At 35.6% G+C, this 21860-nt stretch overlaps 2 protein-coding genes across 4 annotated transcripts; one reads left to right on the forward strand and one right to left on the reverse strand.

Annotated features, from left to right (window-relative positions):
• Positions 1-202: 202 nt before the first annotated feature.
• Positions 203-9168, forward strand: LOC133288204 (probable prolyl 4-hydroxylase 9). Its single transcript, XM_061485919.1, has 8 exons — positions 203-495; positions 609-746; positions 1106-1263; positions 2007-2109; positions 4294-4389; positions 6572-6637; positions 6727-6846; positions 9017-9168. Exons 1-8 carry the CDS (start codon positions 364-366, stop codon positions 9104-9106), a joined length of 903 nt encoding a protein of 300 aa, XP_061341903.1. The 5' UTR covers positions 203-363; the 3' UTR covers positions 9107-9168.
• Positions 9169-9412: 244 nt separating this feature from the next.
• On the reverse strand, positions 9413-21860 carry LOC133287973 (uncharacterized). 3 transcript variants are annotated; one of them, XR_009748307.1, is made up of 10 exons: positions 21386-21860; positions 20904-21048; positions 19790-19958; positions 19280-19535; positions 12298-12386; positions 11781-11963; positions 11598-11683; positions 11436-11520; positions 10393-10670; positions 9413-10206 (listed from the first exon to the last, which is right to left on the reverse strand). XR_009748307.1 is itself a non-coding variant. In XM_061485678.1 (9 exons), exons 1-9 carry the CDS (start codon positions 21585-21587, stop codon positions 10536-10538), a joined length of 1350 nt encoding a protein of 449 aa, XP_061341662.1. In that variant the 5' UTR covers positions 21588-21860; the 3' UTR covers positions 10299-10535. The 3 variants fall into 3 exon arrangements, 1 of the variants encoding a protein (XP_061341662.1); XR_009748314.1 differs by having other exon boundaries at positions 10356-10670; XM_061485678.1 differs by lacking the exon at positions 9413-10206 and having other exon boundaries at positions 10299-10670.

Here is a 21860-nt window from a genome sequence, read left to right on the forward strand (position 1 = left end):
TAACATTATACAGTCACTTTTTTCTACAACATAACTTATATAAAAGATAAAATTATTCACAACTTTGATCGCATGACGAATAAGTATTTCTTAATGAATGTTCTGCTTAAGGAAAAGTGGCCATTTTTTTCTTTTTGCTATATATTAATTATGGAATCCAATAAGTAACTCTCTCTTGAATTTTCAATTTCAAATAAGCGGGCGCACACAGACAGCGTGAACCACCCCTGTAAATCCATTAGAAATAGACCAGTCCACTGAGAGAAGCGCATAGTCTACTTCTTAAGTTTCAGAATTGCGTGGGAGTCATTAAGCATTTAATTTGAAGAAGGAAAAACCGAAAAAACTCTGCACACATTCCAAATGAGAGCCAAAACAGTTAGAGGAAATTGGAGCTGGAGAACGAACAAGTTCGGCTTGCCTTCTGTTTTCCTTATATGCATCTTCTTCTTTCTCGCTGGATTGTTTGGTTCCAGTCTCTTCTTTCACTCTCAGGTTTTCCTTCTCAATCATAATTACATTCTTCAATATTTTAAGCTTGTTTTTCTTAGATTTTGTTTTGTTTTGCTGGAAAATATTCGAAGTAAGAGATCGATGAGAATTTGCAGGAAGATGAATATGATCTGAGCTTGAGGTTGAGGATGAAGGCGAGTTTGCTTGAAAAATCGATGAAGGAGGAGACGGAGTACCGTTTGTTGCATCCTGGAGAGTCCGGTGACGATTATATTACATCGATTCCTTTCCAGGTGTGCAATTTTGTTTCTTCAGGCATTCACAATCTTTTGCTGAAATATTTTTTCCGCTAGGTTAGATTAAGTCAGCATTTCATCAGTTAAGAACTTGAGATGATCGCGGCAGTTTATGATTTCTTTTCCGGTTTGACATAATGCAATGTTTATGAAATTAGTTGGTTGGATAATTGATTTCGGTGAATTTACTATGTTAATATTTTGATTTCATAGACGTTTATGAAAAGGATCACAATGCTCAAATTTATTATTTCATTGTTTTTTAGATAGGATCAGTGTTAAGCATACGATTCTAATGAAGGATTGACTTCAGCTTTGACTCTCCAATAAATGTATCTTTGATTTGTGTTCCTTAGGTTTTGAGCTGGTACCCTCGCGCTCTATATTTTCCTAATTTTGCAAGTGCAGAACTATGTGAAAGCATAATTTATATGGCAAGGAGAGGACTCAAACCATCAATGGTGGCGTTACGCAAAGGAGATACGAAGGAGAGTACAGAGGGGATCAGAACAAGGTAGTGTGTATGCTACTATGTCTCTGTAGAAGAATTAACTTTTTGGCTTCATTACAAACAGCATAAATTAGAATGGTTAATTGTATAATTTATTGTGTCCAAATTTTTTTGTATGATTTTATCCAAAAGGTCAATAAGACTCGTGTACTTAAATCGAACGTCCCAAGAAAGCATTTATTATTCGAACGACTAAGATAACAAACTTATAATTACATGGTATATTCTGATTGGGATTATGGTGAGTCTGACAATGATTTTCAGCGTCTGAGAAATTAAGACGCAACCCATTTGATTCCTCTATATTTGCTCTTCTATTTCTTGCCTCTAACCTGGACAACGAACTTTTTGAGCAAGATGTTAACATCTTGTTTTGACTTCCTGAATCCTGACCTCTTATCTGCAAGAGTTGACCTTCCATTAGCTGCTTGTAGACAGAACGGGAGGCCTCATGCAGTTCTTGGATCATAGGCTTCGTAAATTTATTATGTTTTAAACTGAATTTCGTCAAAATAATATCCTCTATTAATCCGTGGGAGTTTCAATTCATGAGGCATTTGGTAATATGCTGATATTTTATACGCGTGTGTATGGTGCTAACGGAAACCTAAGATAAATGATTTGGCCCATCGGAGAATTGGTGATTATAGTTATGAGGACCTTTTCCTTAAATCCAAAGATGCTCATGATGTCACAAAGTTCCATAAATATATATCACGAGCTTATGTTTACATTTTTTTTAACAGCTCTGGTGTGTTTATTAGCGCTTCTGAGGATAAAATGGGGATATTAGATGTCATTGAGGAGAAAATTGCCAGAGCAACTAAAATTCCCAGGACTCATTATGAGGTAACGTCTCTACTAGCTGTCTCTCTCTCTCTCTCTGTCTCTCTCTCTCTCTCTGTCTCTCTCTCTGTGCAGAAAAGGAATTTTAAAAAAGCTTGTCAAAACCTGTTGTTTGTTTTATCTTTCCCCCTACCGGCTTAAGTTAAAAACATACTACAGGAGGTTTATAACCACATTGTTTCTTTAATAGAGGCAGACTTGTTCCTTCACATAACCTTATTTGATCTGACTCAGTTTTTGATGTTTGAAGCATAACAAATCTATTAACAATAAACATAATGTTAATAATGACAATCACATTAAGGGCAAACTCCAGTGCACAATGCTCCCGGACAAAACTACAATCACATTTGCCGTATGATAATATTAATTTCTAACCTGCAAGGGTGACACACTTGGTTAGTGGAGTGTGTCCCAAGGATCAGCCGATCAGGTCTGATATTCGATCCTTGAAAAGATTCTAAATCTTGGTGGGGAATTAGTCTCACCGGTTTAACATACCCTCTATTCCAATGAGGTGCTAGCTCTAGGGCTGTAGGACAAAGTTGAATGGGGATATGGATTTACCATATTAGAGATACTAATATCTATTTTTTCAATATTAAGAGATCATTTAATTAACAAACATAGGTTCGCAGTACATGAAAGACCTTTCTGTACGGAAATGGTGGATTAAAATTGACTCATTGGTGAGTATGGGCTAACGGAAATTCAGAGAATCATTTTGTAAATTTACACAATTTCGAACAGTGGATTTGTTCCTCTTGGTTGGCGGGAAATTTTATTGTCTAAATTTAATGCCCATGAGGTTTGAGTTTTACCCATTTGTACAAAACGAATCTTGCATGGTTCAACCACCCAACATTTGTGTTGTCATTGTTGGATATATTAATTGTAACGCCTGGCAACTTGCAAGGATTAACGACTGTCCCCACACACTAACACGAGACTTTTCAGCGTGCTTTGTCCTCACTCGCACACTTTCCGGGAAAACTTCCTAGGAGGTCACCCATCCCTGAATTGCTCCAAGTCAAGCACACTTAACTGTGGAGTTCTTCCGAACCGGGCTACCGAAAAGTAGATGCATCTTGTTAGTATAGGTAGTACCAATTAATTCTTATAAGCCATTCCCAACTGTACCGTCCCATACCAGCACAGTCTTTGGAATCCCTCTCTTTTGGGTGTTGATTCGATTCATTCATGTACCCCCGTCTCTAGAAGCCTGCCAGGAGCCGCTCCTTGTCCGTGCCCTTGCGCACCGGCGATCACTCCCCGCCCTCGTCACCGCCCGGGATGTTACATTAATAGGGTTCGCTTTTTGTCATGTCACATGACAAGACCATTTTCCTGCACACACAAATCAAGTGTGGGTCCCACGCTTAAAAAAAAAAGTCAAACCAAAATCAGGATACGGCGCCGTATCCTAAAGATACGTTGCCGGATCCTTGTTGCAGGAATGAATAGTGTCATTCCTGCAACATGATTCTTATATTTCCCATATTAATAATATAATCAACAATAGTATGTTCACATATAAGCCCAATAGGTAAAAGCATGGTTATTTAGATCCATATGGACTGGAGCCCAATAGCTTGCATTATCTCTAGGGTTGCCTAAGCTGTAGGTAACACTATATTGAGCATTCCAGAATTTGATGTATCTTGGTGTAATACTTCAAGCACCTCTAAACCCTTTTCTCTCCAAACTCATTACCTCCAACAGTCATGACATGAGATGGTGACTTCTTTATTCTTTCCTGCCCTAACAGAGTAATAGTCCTCATGTTGCTATGTTTTCAGTGCCTGAACTACCAGTTGACATTGCTATTGAAGAAAAAGAATAGGGTCACTGATGCTGAAATATTAATGGCACTATGATTTCTGAAATTTTTTATCTTCAATTTTTCTTTTGATAAGTGCAATAAAAACTTCTATCTAGGATAAAAGTATTGTTTGGAGAAGTTGACTTCACCTTTAGTTAAAATCATTTTTGAATTGAAAGAAAGTGGAAAGGAACTGTAAACACCTTTAGGACGAATGCTCTTGTACGCTTAGACCATTGAATATTAGCTTCCCTTCCTGAGCTTTATATTATCTGCAACTCAGGTGCTTTTTGATTTTGTTGAATTTGTAAACCTCTTATTTTCAGGGTGATATATAAATTATCTGAAGAATCACTATGTTTCAGGCATTTAATATCCTCCGCTATGAGGTCGGACAGAAATATAATTCTCATTATGATGCATTCCATCCTGCTGAATATGGCCCACAAAAGAGCCAAAGGGTACGTCTGAAGTAAAACTCGTACATTCTCGTTTGCAAGTTGTTTTAGTGATGGAATTTGTGGTTAGCTGTAATTAGGGGTGTTAGCGGTCTGGATTGGATCGGTTTTAGAAGCAAAAATCATCCGATCCAATCCCTTCGGTTTGATCATATAATCATCTATTCGGTTTTGATTTTTTTTCAAATCCGATCTAATCCAATCCAATTTTTTCCGGTTTGGATTGGATCGGTTTTCGGTTTTTTGAAAATCCTAAAATTTATTTCATGATTATTCTGCAAATAACATCTTTTTTATATATTGGCTTTGTAATTTATTTATTTTTGAAATACAAAAACATTAGTAAACTATAATATAGTTTTTTTTTTTTGGGCAATGAGATATGAAACTTTACAAAGATAAAAGTTTGTCGGTGAGATGTGACTATATTTTTTTTTTGGTTTAGTTGATGGATTAATAGGTCTTGGGTTTAGAAATTTTTAGGCTATGATTAGAAAAAAAACCCAAGTAGGTAGAGAGAAATTAATATATTGGATCGGTTTTCATCTTCCAACCAAAAACCGATCCAATTCAATTAAAACTTGCGGTTTTTTTTTGGTTTTCAATTTTTCGGTTTTCGGTTTATTCGGTTCGGTTATCGCAGTTTGAATCGGTTTGGATCGGTTGATGAACACCCCTAGCTGTAATGCAGATAGTATTCATGTTTTAGCACCCGACACCAACAGGACTTGTCATTTTCTATGAAGTTTGATATTCATCTAAGGCTACTTCATGGTGTTTGAATCTATAAGAAATGATACATACGATAAATTACACTCCTCACCTCTAAGAGAGAAGTTACACTATCTTCTCTTCTATTTTGAAAAATTACACTTTCTTAAGAGATGAAAATGTGCTACATGAGTCTAGTACATTCTAATATAAACGAACCGGAACATGTCATTGAATTTATTAGGTCATGTGAGACAATTTCATTCATTCATAGATAAATAAACTCTGATCCTTTCCTCACTCTCTATTCCAACACTTTTACTCATTCATCTCTCGTCACCGTTGATTTGTCAATAAAATTAAACGGATAAAATCATCTCACATGAGATCATGTGACATGAAAAGATTCATTCTTGGTTAAACGAACCTTTTAGTAGAGATGAAAAGAAAGAGTTTCTCGGGTTTGAATAGAAGTAGTTATTTTTGAACATTCCTCCTATATTAGCTTTAGAAGATGAAATAGGTTTTTAACACCCCAAATATCAGCTTCGGGTTTTCACCCAAAATCTTCATTTTATCTTTGTAAGTCACAAAGTCGATAATAGGATGGCAGGAGCTTAAAATTAACAGCATGTGACTGAGAGAGAGAAAAAATTGTCCTTAAGAGAATTATTCGCATTAAATTGGATAAAAATGTAGCACATATTAATCTTTTAAAGGAGGGGAGTATAATATTTTAAAATAGAAGAAAAGAGACAGTGAAGTTGGCCTACCTGGTTGTGTCTTGCTCTTTTGATATTACCCCTGCGATAAACCTTATAATTTTTTTCAAGAGAAACCTTTTACATACTTGTTTGTACACACAAGGAATGCGTAGTAGTGGTGTTGTAATGTAGGTCAAATTAAAGTTTATACAGGTCTAGTTTTACTCTGATGCTTTTCGTCTGTGCGTCAGTGTAAAAGTGGTGTGTGTAATTGCATGTTTGTAGATTAGAGAAATATAATATAAAATTATTAATGTAACTTTCATATAAAGGCTTAAACTTTTATTGAGATGGTTATTTTATTTGTATGATTCACTCTTCAAACTCAATTGACTCTTACGTGAAAGGATATCTTTATCTAACCACTTAAACTTTTTGAGTTGGAACTATTCTTTACCGTGCAATTTGATTATACTGATATACATTATTAAGCTCTGCCTCGATTTTTATTTTCCATTATTAAGTAGAAGTTTTAAATCCATATGATGCTTAGATAAAATATCCACAATATAACTACCAATTTTTTTCCCATATTACTGCATCCCTAATTCAAATCTAATTGCTTATACTTATCTCCATCATATATTCTAATATCCCTAATCGCTCGCTTTCTCTACATTTTTTTTTTTTTTTTTGAGTTTGCGTAGTTTGTTTAAGTAACGGTTCTTAGTGAGTTCAATTCTTAACGTTTGTTTTGGTTAACGATGCAGATGGCTTCATTTTTACTATATTTAACTGATGTTCCAGAAGGTGGGGAAACCATGTTTCGATTTGAGGTAAAACCAAGTTTGTGACTACAGCTTGATTCATATACTTCCTATTTTCTTGTCGGGTACTTCGTAATTATTGCATTATTATTCTGCAGAATGGATTGAACATGGACGGTAGCTATGGTTACGAGGACTGTATTGGTCTAAGAGTAAGGCCACGCAAGGGAGATGGACTTCTATTTTACTCATTGTTCCCTAATGGTACAATAGACCCGGTGAGTAGTTTTGTCCTATAATCTTTGTTGTAATCGTTTTTAACTGATGCTATGGGCAAGTCTGACATGAAGACTGTTTTACAAGTGATCACAAGATTAAAACGGATCTCTTCCTTCAACTAAGATAATTTAAAGGATAAAAACTCATTTTAGTTCTTCAAATATGCAATCAAAGAAAGTTAATATCAATCTAGTCTTACGATTATAGAGAATGACATCAATTAAAACTTTTGAAGAAATTGACATCCATTCAACTTATCAATAGTAACAAGTGATATCAATTCAGTTCTTAAGCTAGAGCTTCATTAATGGCATATTCACAATCCAAATTAAAGAACATTTTTTTATGTTAATTTCTATGATTGAGGAACAAAATTTATGTAACTTTCTTTCAAAGACCAAAATGATAAATGACATCTTCTCTATCTTAGGGTGATTGAAATGGATGTTTTCAAAAAATTTAACAGTATGCATATCATTTGTGAATGGGAAAATCTTTAATAGACACAAATATCTTTATTTACAAAATCTTTCTATAAAAAGTAAAGTTGTACAATAAATATCATATTAAATATAGGGAAATATAGCTTTGTTGTTACTGAAAAAAAATAAATTCTGCAGCAATACATAAAAAAGCCAGGATATACCGACGGATCTTGTTTTTGTTTTTTTTAAATGAGTGGGTCCCATTTTTTCTATGTCTGTTGCCAAAAAAAAAAAAAATTAACCACAGAAAAAAAGTACCCTAAAAAATATTACAAGCCTTTGATACTAATTTTTCTTTCTGGAGACTATATCTATTAGAAAATAGATCTTCTCATGTTATAGTATGGTCATATAAAATTTTTGTGTCTATCTTTTTTTTTTATTAATGATAATTGGACTTCACTTATTTAATGTATGTGAAAAAGAGATAGGCATAAAATATTTCACATGACCCAATTATGCGAATTTTTAACATGAGAGAATTCAGTATCGTATTTTGTGAGTTATTTTATACCCTTTGAGGTAACTCTTCTTTTTCGAGATTTTTGCACTTGCTGTGTTAACATGTGTTGCTTTCAAGAAAAGTATATTTCTTTTCTTAAATCGTTAAAACTGCACTTGCATTAAATCCAAAGTCTTTTTTTTTTTCTTCAATGTCATCAAAACAAAAAAGCTTTAGAAAACGAGGCTTTGTAAACATGCTTGTGCTTTTTTCGTCATTGAATTCTACATTTAAAATCATCTGTTAACTGAGCAAGATACCAATCTTAAGGTACTGTAGAATTTTATTTATTTATTTTTTAAATAGCTTCTGAAAAAAGCACAAAAAGCACGTAGAAATATGTTTTCAATTTATAGCCTTTTATAAAATACTCTGTTCAGTATTTTTTTGAAGACTAGTTCCTTCTTTAATTAAAAAACAAATAGCAAATCACTCATTTCTTCATATTTTAAATAGGGTTTATGTTTCTCGGGCCAAAAAATAATTTTATCTCCTGCACATACATGTAAGGAAATAGTGCCCTATGAGAACAAGAGAGAGAAAAATCTACTGAGTGTGTAAGAAATAACATTATTTTCACTTTACAAAAGAAACAATAAACCCATTTTAAATTTATTATAAAGATCTCTTCTCATAATAAAAATATATATGAAATTGCTTACCAAAAAAAAAAAGTAAAAAAAAAAAAGATTTGTCAACAAAGGTGCTTAGTTGTGGATGTTTTATAATCAAGTTTTTGATTGGCAATATATGTCGAGTTGATGTGATTCATTAATGTTTCTTATATTGTAACACATAAAAATATGTAGATTCACTTTTATGCATGTAAAGAGAGAAAAAAAAATATGAGCACCATGTGTATAGAAAATAAAAATATCTTCTACAACATGAGAAACACTAATCCGTTCAAAACAAACCTTCAATTTGACAACCGTACTAAAATTTTTCCTCAACGTACATGGTTGAATAACATTTTAAAAAATGTAAATTTTTTGAAGTGTAAAGTTTTGTATAAATTTTTTGAATATAAATAAGACCTCAGGCCCAAAATATAACCGAGTGAATTTAATTTATCTAATTAATTAATCAAGCAATATTTTGATCATTATGTATCCTAAAATTTATATATATTTCAGAACTAGATACGCTCATTGTTTGACTATCTATAATTTTCTTTTGCAGGCATCACTCCATGGGAGCTGCCCTGTGATAAAAGGGGAGAAGTGGGTGGCTACAAAGTGGATAAGGGATCAAGCCTGGGGAAATTTTTAATATGCTTCAGGTCCAATCGCGTATTTTATTTGTTAGAACCATGTATAATATATAATAACAAAGTGGGCTTCGAGTCAAAACTATACACTTATTCACAGATTAATTTAGATGTTTAATTTCTTAGTTAATTGGTTTAGTTAGATATTATGATTTTAATATACAATAATAATGCCAACCGATTTCTTCCACATAACAGATAAATTTTCAGTAACTAGTCAATGTGTGAAATGCAATCAATTTTCACAAAAGCAATTGCTATCCAAACTTGGACTAAATGTTTTAAAGAGGAGATGTTTACAACCTTGTACTTGGTATATCTTGGATCTTTAGTCTCTGCTTGCTATCTTTGCATATCAAAAGAGAAAAAGATAAAATGATTTTTCTTGGAAGTATCAATTTATAACAGAATAAGAATAACAAGTCTTACACTTATACACGTGTTAGTGCGACATCCATCTTAGCTGTTGATCCCACGTGTATCTAACTATTTTAATTTATTATTACTTTTTTTTTAATAAATGAAAGTTCAGACTAGGGGAAGACACACCCCCATGCAAGGCCAACGAAGACTAACAACCTGGGTTTATGGTAGGATTACATATCACCTATCAAAGAAGAAAACCTGAAAATCAAACCCAAGCTAGGACTAGCGTAGCCATTGACCCCATTTGCATATTACGACTCTAACAATAACAAACAGCTCTAAATGGCATGAGAATAAGTGAAGCCTACTAGCTGAAATGTGTCCTAAATCAAATTAATAAAAATGACATCACCACAGCTTCGAATGTTTTCATGGTAGCTTCCTATGAACCTTTTTTGGTCATAACTTAAAGCATGTCAGGGTTAGTCATGTGTTATGGATTATACTAATAAACTAGGTTAAGTATAAACTAACAACCCCAGCCCATTACACCTGACTAACCTTAGTATGCTAACAAAACCAAAACCATAAGATTCACTTTTCACCTTGTGATCTTTAGGCGCACTTCTACAGAAACTGGCATATGTCACCAAATACAGATTCTGATAGCAGCTTCGGAAGCTTGTGCGCTTGATCATATCCTCCATAAGCAAACCCAAGCAGCAAAATATGCAAACTACAATTTATAAGCAGAATTAGAAACCCGTTAGTCCTGCATAACTTAAAATGGCTAACATACACAAATTAGAAGAACTTGGTCTCACAGACTAAGAATTTAAAAAACGAATTAAATGTGAAATTTCCTCGTTCAGACTCTGTCCTTACAGAAGGGACCCCAATGTCGGTCCAGTTCAGCACTCACTAGTAGTTGAGGTATTTTTTTGAAATTTATTTCCCGTTGCTTGCATTGGCATCATCTAGGTTCTTCATCTCTATACACCTGATTGCATACAACGAAAGAGACAAACATCTGCCACTACCATAGATCGCCAAAGGAATATATATTCACTGTTTATGCCAGTTGTTATATGGTTGCTTCCCCCATTGCTTCAGGGCATGCATGCTACCAGCTGCTAGCAATAAACCAAACACGCCAAACGTCATTAATGCTGCATTTCCAACATTCCAATAATAGCCACCCTGCAACAATAACGAGAAAGTTAATATGTATGTGACAACAAATACAAACATGAACCAGTAGAAACACAAGAAACATACAATTTTTTTTTTCACAAATCTTTTTTAGACAGGACATTGAGAATATGAATATTGCAAACAAACATTCAAAAGTAGTGTATTACTCCGGTACCCCATCTTTTTTATAAGGGTACCAATATCCAAGGAGAATTGTAAATCATTTATTGCTTGTTGATTATATTAAATGAATTTTCAAACATTTATGACAAAACTAACAACCAATAAATATTAGACCATACACCTTGGGTACATGGGTACCATACCCTTAAAGATATATTACATCTAAAATATCATATTCCATGAATTTAACTGTTCTCTGTGAGTCATATGAGCATGCAATGTTACACTATATAGCTATTCAACTACAGGGACAAGTTGCCGCAATCAACAAGTTCAACCCAAACACAAAAAGATATGTCTATTTTCAAAGCAGTGGCAGCTAGCTTGGTTAATCATTTCATAGACAAGAGTAATTTTTTAGATGTGTTGGCAGATGCAATAAGAATTTAAACCAGGACTTGTATCTGTTACTATAAGGGACAACCCTGGAGGAATTTAAAGAACTAACAAGAACATGGCTCTCTAACTTCAAAAACTCAAAAAGAAGTTATCTTTCATGACATGGTTGATGACAACACGTTAATAATGCTTAATTGGTTAATTACATGCTTCCTACAATTTCAGATAATGTTATGCACAAATACACACTTGCACCACAGAAAGCAGAATTGCTGCATTTGCAATGGCAAGAGAAAGGCCCATCATCCCTCCACGCAATTCATTAGGCACATACCTGCAAACAAAGTAACTGAAACTATCAAATCCATGATTGAGCTAATGAATAAGTACAACTCTTGTTAATGAGATTACATGGTCCTCAATCTGGCAAGTGAAGGTAAAATGAAGCCAACACAAGCATGAAACAAGCAAAATAGTGTCACCAGAACTCCAATTTCCTGCACATGATAAATTATGAGAGCAGACTCTAGATTTCCAGCTTGAAAATCTGTCTAAAGTATATTTGAGACTTTTTAAAGATAACAATAACTGCACCTGATAGTCAAAGGCCACAATAGACAGGAGAATAGCCAGTATGACGTATGCAAATACTAGGCAGTCCTCAGTTCTAAGCGATGATGGCCCACTAGTGAGACATGGAAATGCAGTGCTTCCAAGCATCCTTGAGCCCAGAAAGCATGGATATATCAATCCTAATTGCACTTCTCGCCCATCAGCCTAAAACCACAAGCATTAAGAATATAAATATATAAGCATTCTAAGACTTGGACTGAAAATGTAACAGGTTCAATAACTTGAAGCCTCTTTTTCAAAATGACTCAATCATTGAGAGAAACATGTTCCCACAATAATGGGCTGAGAAACAAAATCCCTTTTAAATTTGTTCAATTAAGTCCCATTCAAGATTCACCAATTCAAAGAAGCCTGAAGAAGAAAAGGAAGCCAGTAAAACATCCATTCAATGCAATATGGTCATAGTTTTCTAAATATTCTCAAATACATTGATCTCTCAGTGTATCATAAGCTGTGCTCTAAAATTTTAATATCATACCACCACTGTAGGTGCCCAAAGGATCCAAAAAATTCCAATGGAGAAGTGAAGGCAAGTTTGTGCCCATGCCAACAGCCATATCCTTTTATCTGTGGATTATAAAATTATAATCAGTATATACTCAGTATGTTACTAAAACTTTTCATTACACTGATGGAAAATCGAATAATGCATTACTCTAGTACCAACTCCTTTTCACAACTAACTTAAAAAAATATTATACTATCTTAGTCTGAATATAAAAATGGACTTTATCATGCATAGATGATAGAAACTAGATCAGAGATAAAATAAAAGAGACAACAGACAAGAGCTTTTGGCCCAGAAGAACTAGATTTTTGTATGTTAATGGGAATTGAAAGTACAAACTGACCCTATGGAATACATGTAACTTGCAGAAAAGAAGATTACAAACTAAAACAATTAACTATAGTAAATTGCAAAAGAAGATCTAAATGCAAGGAAGGAATAAACTCTAGAAGAAGAAAATGTACTCAGCACTTTCGAGAGGTGCTGCTCTCTCCCAATCCAAGATTCCCAAATTCTAGCCTAACCTCTCACATGCCACTTTCACTATTTAACCAACTCAGCAGAGTATTCTAGAATATTCTATCCACATGCTGAGTCATCCTCAAGAGCTAATCCTCTATAGCGCTTTCTATAGTACCTCTTCAGAGAGTCTTATCAATAGCTCAGGCCTAATACAGCTTGTGTGAAACTAAAGTAAAACAAGAACAAACTGTTGACAAGGAAAATTATCTATAAAAAGAATACAAGGAGATCAAGTGGTTAATCATTAGTGTTGTAAATATTAGTTATTTATTATTATTTGTTGTATTGGGCCAAGCCCATTAGGTTAAGAATTAGGTCTTTTATTCTCTATAAATAAAAACCTCTTTGTATCAGATTATTTACACAATTAATAATATTTTTTTGATTACCCTTTTTCAAGTTGGTATCAGAGCTCTCGATCCTGAGGGCTCTGCTTCAGCGCCTACGAAACCTTTTATTCTTTTTTATTTTTCGTCTCTCGCTGCCATTAGCCGCCACCGGAAAATTTTTCTGGGGACCTCTTGGACCGAGAAGACCACTGTTCCACTATTCCTCTTCCTTTTTTTGTATCTCGCACAGCAAGAACAAACGTGAACACAGTAGCAGAACAACGAGAACACTGCAACCACCGTACACAGAACCTGTTCATCGCGTTTTGGACCCTTTTCCGGTGGATTTTTTACTCCGACCAGCCACAGACACAGCCGCGTTCGCCGGACGACCTCGCCCTGAAAAGCCCAGCCCCAACGAACGTCACACGCGCCACCCTTCTCTCTGCTCGTGAAGCCCACGCGCCGACAGCCTCACCGGCGCGTGACAGTGGTTCTCGGCTGCGGACCACTTTTGTTCTGCTCGTCTCTTCCTGTTCTTTCTGGATCTGTCCTCGTTTGTTTAATCGGACACCATTTAGTGTCCTGATCTGAAACGGAGAGCTCTTTTTACGGTTCCGATCATCTTGATTCTATTCGTAGTGATATGTCAGACGTTGAAGACACATCAACCAATCAGCCTTCAGCTGGTCAACCACCTATTACAAGCCCGATGGCTATTCTTTCTCCATCTGATCTTCTTGTTCTTCATCAGAATTATCGTCTGAATGGAAAGAATTATGTACAATGGTCCCAGGTTGTTCGTACCATTCTCAAAGGACGCCGTAAAATTGCTCATATTGAAGGACATGTTCCTGCCAAAACAGCTCCAACATTTGCTGATTGGGATGATGAAGACTCACTTATTATGACATGGCTATGGAACTCTATGACTCCTGAGGTTAGTCAACACTGCATGTTTTTACCTACTACTCTTGAGATCTGGAACATTCTTAAGCAGACCTATTCAATGAAGCAAGATGTTGCCACTTGTTATGATCTGAGGAATCAGATTTTTTCTACCAAGCAAGGCTCTCTCTCTCTAACAAAATACTATGGTATTATGAATCAGCTATGGACTGAGCTTGATCAGTACGAGAATTTGAAGATGGAATGTAGCAAGGATGCAGCCACTCTGACCACCTCCATCGAATGCCATAGGATCTATGATTTTCTTTGTGGTCTCAACTCAGAATATGACCCTATTCGAGTTCAAATTCTTGGTAAGGAAAAATTACCGTCTCTTTATGAAGTTTTTCACATTGTCAGGGGTGAAGAAAGTCGCAGGGCAGTCATGATGGATGCCAAAGTGTCTGAAGGGTCCATTATGCTCTCATCTAAAGTTACTACTCCAACTCTTTCTGATTCTAATCCCACTGATGGGTCTGCTATGATTTCAACAAAAAGGGATGGTTCTTCTCAAAGGAATTCCTTTACAAGATTTTTTGATGGTGCATCTTCTAGACCTAAGAAAGATGATCGTTGGTGTTTTTATTGTAAAAGAACGGGTCATATCAAGGATCTATGCTTTCGCCTCCATGGAAAGCAAACAGTCCCTTTCCTGATGCCTGCGTATAAGTTCAGTTGCTATTTATTAAGGAGCGAAGTCTACCATTAGTTATAAAAAAAATGAATCTCATCTGTCCATGAAAAAGGAATTTCTCGTGATTTTTTGCCTGTTCTTCTTAGAAAAGATGGCAAGGATGCGTGGTCAAACGCATTTTACTTCCTCTGAAATAGCTCCTGCACCTAATCCAACCTGCATTCCGTCAAGATGAGTTGGAACGGCTCCGAACCATCCTTGACTCTTTGAGTAAGCCATCTGATACTAATGCTTTGGCTATGACTGGTATGAGCTCCAAAACTTATTCTTTTCTTTCTTCATGTACTAATTTTAAACATTCTTGGGTTGTTGATTCTGGTGCTACTGATCACATGGCTTGTTGTGCTGACCCCTTTACTTCTTATCATCCTACCATTGGAACTCATACAATAGCCGTAGCTGATGGCTCACATACATCAGTTGCAGGTTCTGGTAACATAAACTTAGAGCAGTCCTTACATCTTAAAAATGCTCTTCATGTTCCTAAACTCTCACGAATTTTCTTTCTATTCATAAAATTACAAAAGATTTGAATTGTACTGTAACCTTCTTCCCTACTCACTGTGTTTTTCAGGATCTCGTCACGGGGAAGACGATTGGTAGTGCTAAAGAGCAAGGTGGGCTGTACTATCTGGTGTCACAATCTCCCGCCAATAAAGTAACGGATCACATCTTGCTGTCTCATGGTCAATCAACTGTTGATTCCTTGATTTGGCTTCATCATAAGCGCTTGGGACATCCTCCATTTAGTTTACTCAAGTCTTTATTTCCCTTATTGTTTTTATCTAAGTCTGTTGAGTCTTTTCATTGTGATGTTTGTGAGTTTGCTAAGCATCATCGTGTGTCTTTTCCTTCTAGTATTACTAAAAGTGTTGAACCTTTTGATCTTATTCATTCTGATGTTTGGGGTCCTTCTAAGATCCCTCATTCTTCTGGAAATAAATGGTTTGTTTCTTTTATTGATGATCGTGTAACTTGGGTTTACTTAATGCGTGAAAAGTCTGAGGTACCACAAATATTTTTTCAATTTTATAAAATGGTTGAGACCCAATTTGGTAAAAAAATCAAGCGACTAAGGACTGATAATGGTACTGAATATGTTAATCACTGTTTTTCCCAATTTATACGGAATAACGGTATGCTTCATGAACTTACTTGTGTTGACACCCCTCAACAGAATGGGGTTGCTGAAAGAAAGAATCGTCACCTTCTTGAAGTGGCTCGTGCATTTGATGTTTCAGACACATGTACCCAAATACTATTGGGGAGATGCTATTCTTACTGCAGCATTCTTGTTCAACCATTTACCCACTCGGGTACTTGACCATGTAAGTCCTATTCACTCGATAACTTCTTTTTTCCCTTCTATTCCAACTATGAGTCTTCCTCCACGAGTGTTTGAGTGTGTTGCTTTTGTTCATGTTCATAAACATCATCGCAGTAAGTTGGACCCTAGGGCTCTTAAATGTGTCTTCCTTGGTTATGTTCCTGATAAGAAGGGCTACAAGTGCTATCACCCTGGTAGTCGAAATTTTTTTGTTTCTATGAATGTTACATTTCAGGAATCTGAGTCCTTTTTCCAAGGTCCTCATCTTCAGGGGGGGGGGGAATAATTCACCAGAAAACTCATCACCTTCCTTCTTTGAGTTTGAATCTCCAGTGTCTACTCCTTTGCCTGTGTCAGTGTCTCCTCCTCTTGTTCCTGTTCCTTCTATGACTGATCCTCCTGTGACTGATACATCAAGTACACCAGAGATACGGAAGATTGTGACACCTGAGTTGGTATATCAAGAAGGAAACAACCCACATTGCCTCACCAGCAACCTCAATCGTCTGAACCACTCGTAAGTCTTGAAACTCATATTTCTGATCATGATGTTAATACTTCTGAAGACTTACCCATTACTACTGATTCTGATAATTTACCCATTGCTCTAAGAAAAGGAAAAAGATCTTGTTCCAAGAAATCTTGTTCTTCCTGTCCCTCTTGTACTCAATACCCTATCTCCCATTTTGTTTCCTCTGCTAATCTTTCTGTGCTGCACAAAAGCTTTGTTTCAGCACTAGATTCTATTTCAATCCCAAAATCAGTACATGAAGCCTTGAAAGATGGGAATTGGGCTCAAGCCATGCAAAAAGAGATGAATGCGTTGGAGAAAAATAAAACATGCAGGTTATTGATAGACCTAACGCAAAGAAAGCAGTAGGGTGCAGATGAGTTTATGCCCTGAAATATAATTATGATGGAACTCTTGAGAGATACAAGGCTCGATTAGTCGCCAAAGGTTACACTCAAACCTATGGCATTGATTATGAAGAAACCTTTGCTCTTGTTGCAAAAATGAATACGGTGAGAGTCTTGTTATCCCTTGCTGCCCATTACAATTGGGATATAAATCAATTTGATGTGAAAAATGTTTTCCTTAATGGAGAGTTAGAAGAAGAAGTCTACATGGAAATTCCGCCTGGTTTTGATTCTGTGAAGGGAGAAAATAAAGTTTGTAGATTAAAAAAGGCCTTGTATGGATTGAAGCAGTCACCTCGTGCCTGGTTTGGAAGGTTTACTAAGGTTATGATGACCTTAGGATACAGACAGAGTCAAGGAGATCACACTCTTTTCTTCAAGCACTCCCAAAATGGGAAGCTTACTGCGCTCCTTGTATATGTTGATGGTATTATTATCACAGGTGATGATTTTGTGGAGAGACAGATTCTGCAAACACGGCTTGTCTCTGAGTTTGAAGTCAAAGACCTTGGGAAACTGAGATATTTCCTAGGGATAGAAGTAGCTCATTCAAGCAAAGGAATTTTTATCAGCCAGAGGAAATATGTTCTTGATCTTCTCAAAGAAGCAGGAAAGCTCGGGTGTAAACCCTTTAGTACTCCTATTGAGCAGAATCACAAGATAGGCTATGAAGAGGAAAATTTCTCCAGTTGATAAAGGACAATATCAACGGCTATTTTGGAAATTGATATATCTGGCTCATACTAGACCAGACCTAGCTTATGCTGTTAGTGTTGTCAGTCAGTTTATGCACGATCCAAAGGAGAAACACATGCAGGTAGTAGAGAGAATTCTTCAGTATCTTAAAGCTACTCCTGGTAAAGGATTGTTATTCCGACGTGATGGCAATCTCTCTTTAGAAGTTTACACTGATGCTGATTATGCTGGATCCGTGACTGACCGACGATCTACCACTGGTTATTGCATGTTTCTTTGCGGTAACTTGGTGACATGGAGAAGTAAGAAACAAGACGTGGTTGCCAAATCAAGTGCAGAAGCTGAATTTCGAGTTATGGCTCAAGGCATTTGTGAGTTACTGTGGCTGAAAATTGTACTTGATGATCTCAAAATAAAATGTGAGGGATCTATGAAACTGCTATGTGACAATAAGTCCACTATTTGTATAGTTCATAATCCGGTTCAACATGATCGGACTAACATATTGAGGTCGACCGTCATTTCATCAAAGAGAAACTTGATAGCGAGTTGATTACCACTCCATACATTCCCACTAGGCGTCAATTAGCTGATCTATTGACAAAGGGGCTTCCTTCAGACAGATTTCAAGAACTTACTAGCAAGCTGGGAATGATAAATATCTATTCCTCAGCTTGAGGGGGAGTGTTGTAAATATTAGTTATTTATTATTATTTGTTGTATTGGGCCAAGCCCATTAGGTTAAGAATTAGGTCTTTTATTCTCTATAAATAGATACCTCTTTGTATCAGATTATTTACACAATTAATAATATTTTTCTGATTACCCTTTTTCAAGTATTAGAAAGTCAGAGATATTGAAAACAATAATCAATTGCAGCTTGGTATAAGCAATCATGAATTCCAAAATATATATTCATGATGGCAGAGAAGTCAAATCTCAAAGACATGAGACCCCAATTTAATATAGCTGAACCTCTACATGTGCATTTCCCACTCTTATTGTATTTCCAGTAGATTCTTATTGCAGCTTCTCTTGCAACATGAAAGGAATCAATAGTGAATCTTTATTCATGGAACAAGTATAAATACAACGCAAAGCAAAAACTGCCACAGAAAAGGAATTAGATACCTAGGGTCAGTCAAAGCAGGGGAAAGGGGCAACTAGAAAAGTAAAAAGGAAACTGAAAAAAAAAGGAAGTATATAGGTAGAAAATAAAAGGAGAGAAAGAAACTCTAATAAGTAGTTCATCCTAAATACTAAGTCATGGTAGAAGACCATACATATTCTGAAGACAAGATAACAACTATAATCTAACAGCAACATAAATAAAAGGGACTACCTGTCTTCGTAATTCTAGAATGTTCACGCTCATTACTAAGTTATCTAATTGCCAAACAAATGTTAAGTACTGCATTCTTAATAGTGTTGAATTGTTTTTTTATCAAAAATAAAATAACGAGTTGTTGATTAAAAGAATAAAGAGTAAACACGAACAAGAAAAGCACGTGAACTTACCACCAAAAATATATGCATAGAAGGACATACTATATTCCTTAAAAGATGTTGTTCCTGGAGTTTCTGTCCATCCTCTGGTGAGAAAAGTGAAGCATATGGTTGCTAAGAAGATAATTGCAGAGGAAGGAGCAGTGTTTTTCTCCATATTATTCCCAATCAGCCAATTTGCAAACATTTGGCTGACAATAAAACATGCAGACTCAAAGAAAGTCATTAACCAATATGTGTCATTAAGGGAATCTAGCCTGTGCCCTTGCTGCAAACAAATACATAAAAATTCAGATTGACATTAAATTCTAGATATTTTAAGTATACCTATGTTCTATTTCTAACCTAGGCAGCCACATACTTTCCATATAAAGGTGAAAATAAAAAAATCTGGACCAAGTTATTCAATCAGGAAGAAATAAGCTCCTACTGGACCATGTCCTGTGGCAAACTTGCGGATGCTCAGACTGAAATCGGTGTCTAAGTGGAAATCAAGATCAAAGCACAAAATTTACTGATTACCTTTTCATGTTGAGTGACCATCCAAGTCTCAAAATTGAATGAAAATATTGTATTGGCCAGAGAGAGACATATGCTAGTCACAAAAATGCTTGGTTGCTCTGAAATCTTCTTCCATACGCCAACAAAGAAGTGTAGGATGCAAAAGATTAAACTAACTTTCTTGTGACCTCTGTAAAAATAGTAAGTAGTAAGTTAGTTTTGTTAGAATATCTAAAAAATATCATATATGTGTACTAAAAAAATATCATATACCTTGATTATATCTTAAATAGTTTAGTGTATCCTAGATGATTTCTGAGAAATAGTTTCCATATTTCCTTATTTTTCATGGTTTGTTTCCTTATTTTAGGAGTCTCTTATTTAATATAAATACGGTTTATTACTTTGTCCACAAGTTTAATCATGTAACAAATCATCTAAAACATTTGTTTAAAAAATGTACATATGTCTTGAATATGCATAGTTCAGCAGTAGTACTTCTCGAATAACCAAGATGCTTCAGATCTAGCATAGCAAACCCCACTTCACAGTTGAAATCACACATAGAAGGACGCCATGGCCAAATGGATATAAATATTGGAAAGTAATACAATCCACTGGAAAATGAGACTGACATTTCAAAATATATAGGTTTAAAGATTGATTATATGAACTTTCTTAACATTTGGAAATTACATTTCTTGGAAGGATGCATGTTTTTTTTTAAAAAAAATGTTCACACCTATATCATCTCAAATGTCCACTAAAATCAATAGAAAATACTTCAGTGAATTGCGCAACATCATCCGTGATTCAGAGTGTTAGTAATTCTTCCACATGGAAGGAATTCCATGCTATACACATTCAACATCAACAACACCTTTATCCCAAATTAATTGGGGTCGGTGGTAGATGAACCCAAATGAAAAATACAAAAAGGCCATGCTATACACATTATTATAACATAAATAATTAAACAAACAAATCATATCTACTGCAACAAATAGCATCGTGTGGTATCACTTCAACATCAAAATTGCGTAGATTGGTTCTTCTAATACTAAATGTTGAATTACTAAAACTTAAATAGTTTTAAGTGATCTAGTAACGGCAGCTAGTAAAACTAGAAGCTCACGTCAAATCTGAAAGCACGCCAAGGAAAGGAGCAGCAAAGAGAGCCGTTGTATATCCATAACAGAGAGACATGACCATATTTTCCCTGCCGATTCCATAGGAAGCTAACTCAAACTCCCCGAACACTGACCACAGACCTTCCATCACTGCGAAGACCAACAATAAGACAAACGAAATCATCATTCGCAATTTCACATCACCGATCTACAGCTCAATTGAGTAACTAATAATTTCAAACAAAAAACGAAATCGAAATTCGGTTTCCAAGAAAGAACATATTAAAAGAAAAGAAAATATAAATAAAATTTCATACCAAAAACTAAGAAAGCAATGTTCCCCCAAAGTTACGCAGAGGCATTTTTTTTTTCTTTCAATTATGCGTCCATAAACAAAAGAAATTTTAAGTTTCAAAAGCTGATCTAACAAATTTTCTTGGAAACCAAACATTCTTATAATTAATAAGAAAATAAACTGAAAGCCAACCTGAAGCGAGAGAATACAGGAGGAGGAAGTTACGCTGGAAACGAAGAAAAGAGGAAGAGATTCCATGGTCGAAGATCGTGGAGGTTCTGTTGAGGTTAGAGGCATGAGGGAAAAGACAGATCGAAAAGCAGCAACAGATGAAGAGGAAGACGTATATGGATGGATTTGGTTCCCAAACGGAGCTCTCAATGACTACTCCCATTGGCTTTTTATAATTCCGGTTTGAAGTCACACGGAGAGAGACCGCAAGAGAGTTTACGTTCCGTTCGGATCTAGGGTAAACCCTAGATCGTGATGATATATGAGAGCACACGAAGACACAGAAAGACTGAGACTGTGGGAGGGGATAGATTGATCGACGAGGGACGTTTCAGTTATATACTCATGGAGTCCAGTGGCTTTCTATGTGCGTATGGAGCTTCAAAAACGAAGAATACAGCAACGTCCTTGCTTTTGTTGAAAATCTGTTCGTATA

Source organism: Gastrolobium bilobum, unplaced genomic scaffold (genome assembly GCF_033153095.1).
Source record: "Gastrolobium bilobum isolate Gb01-03AN ecotype WA unplaced genomic scaffold, APGP_CSIRO_Gbil_v1 utg2810, whole genome shotgun sequence".
In the NCBI taxonomy this organism is placed as follows: Eukaryota; Viridiplantae; Streptophyta; class Magnoliopsida; order Fabales; family Fabaceae; genus Gastrolobium; species Gastrolobium bilobum.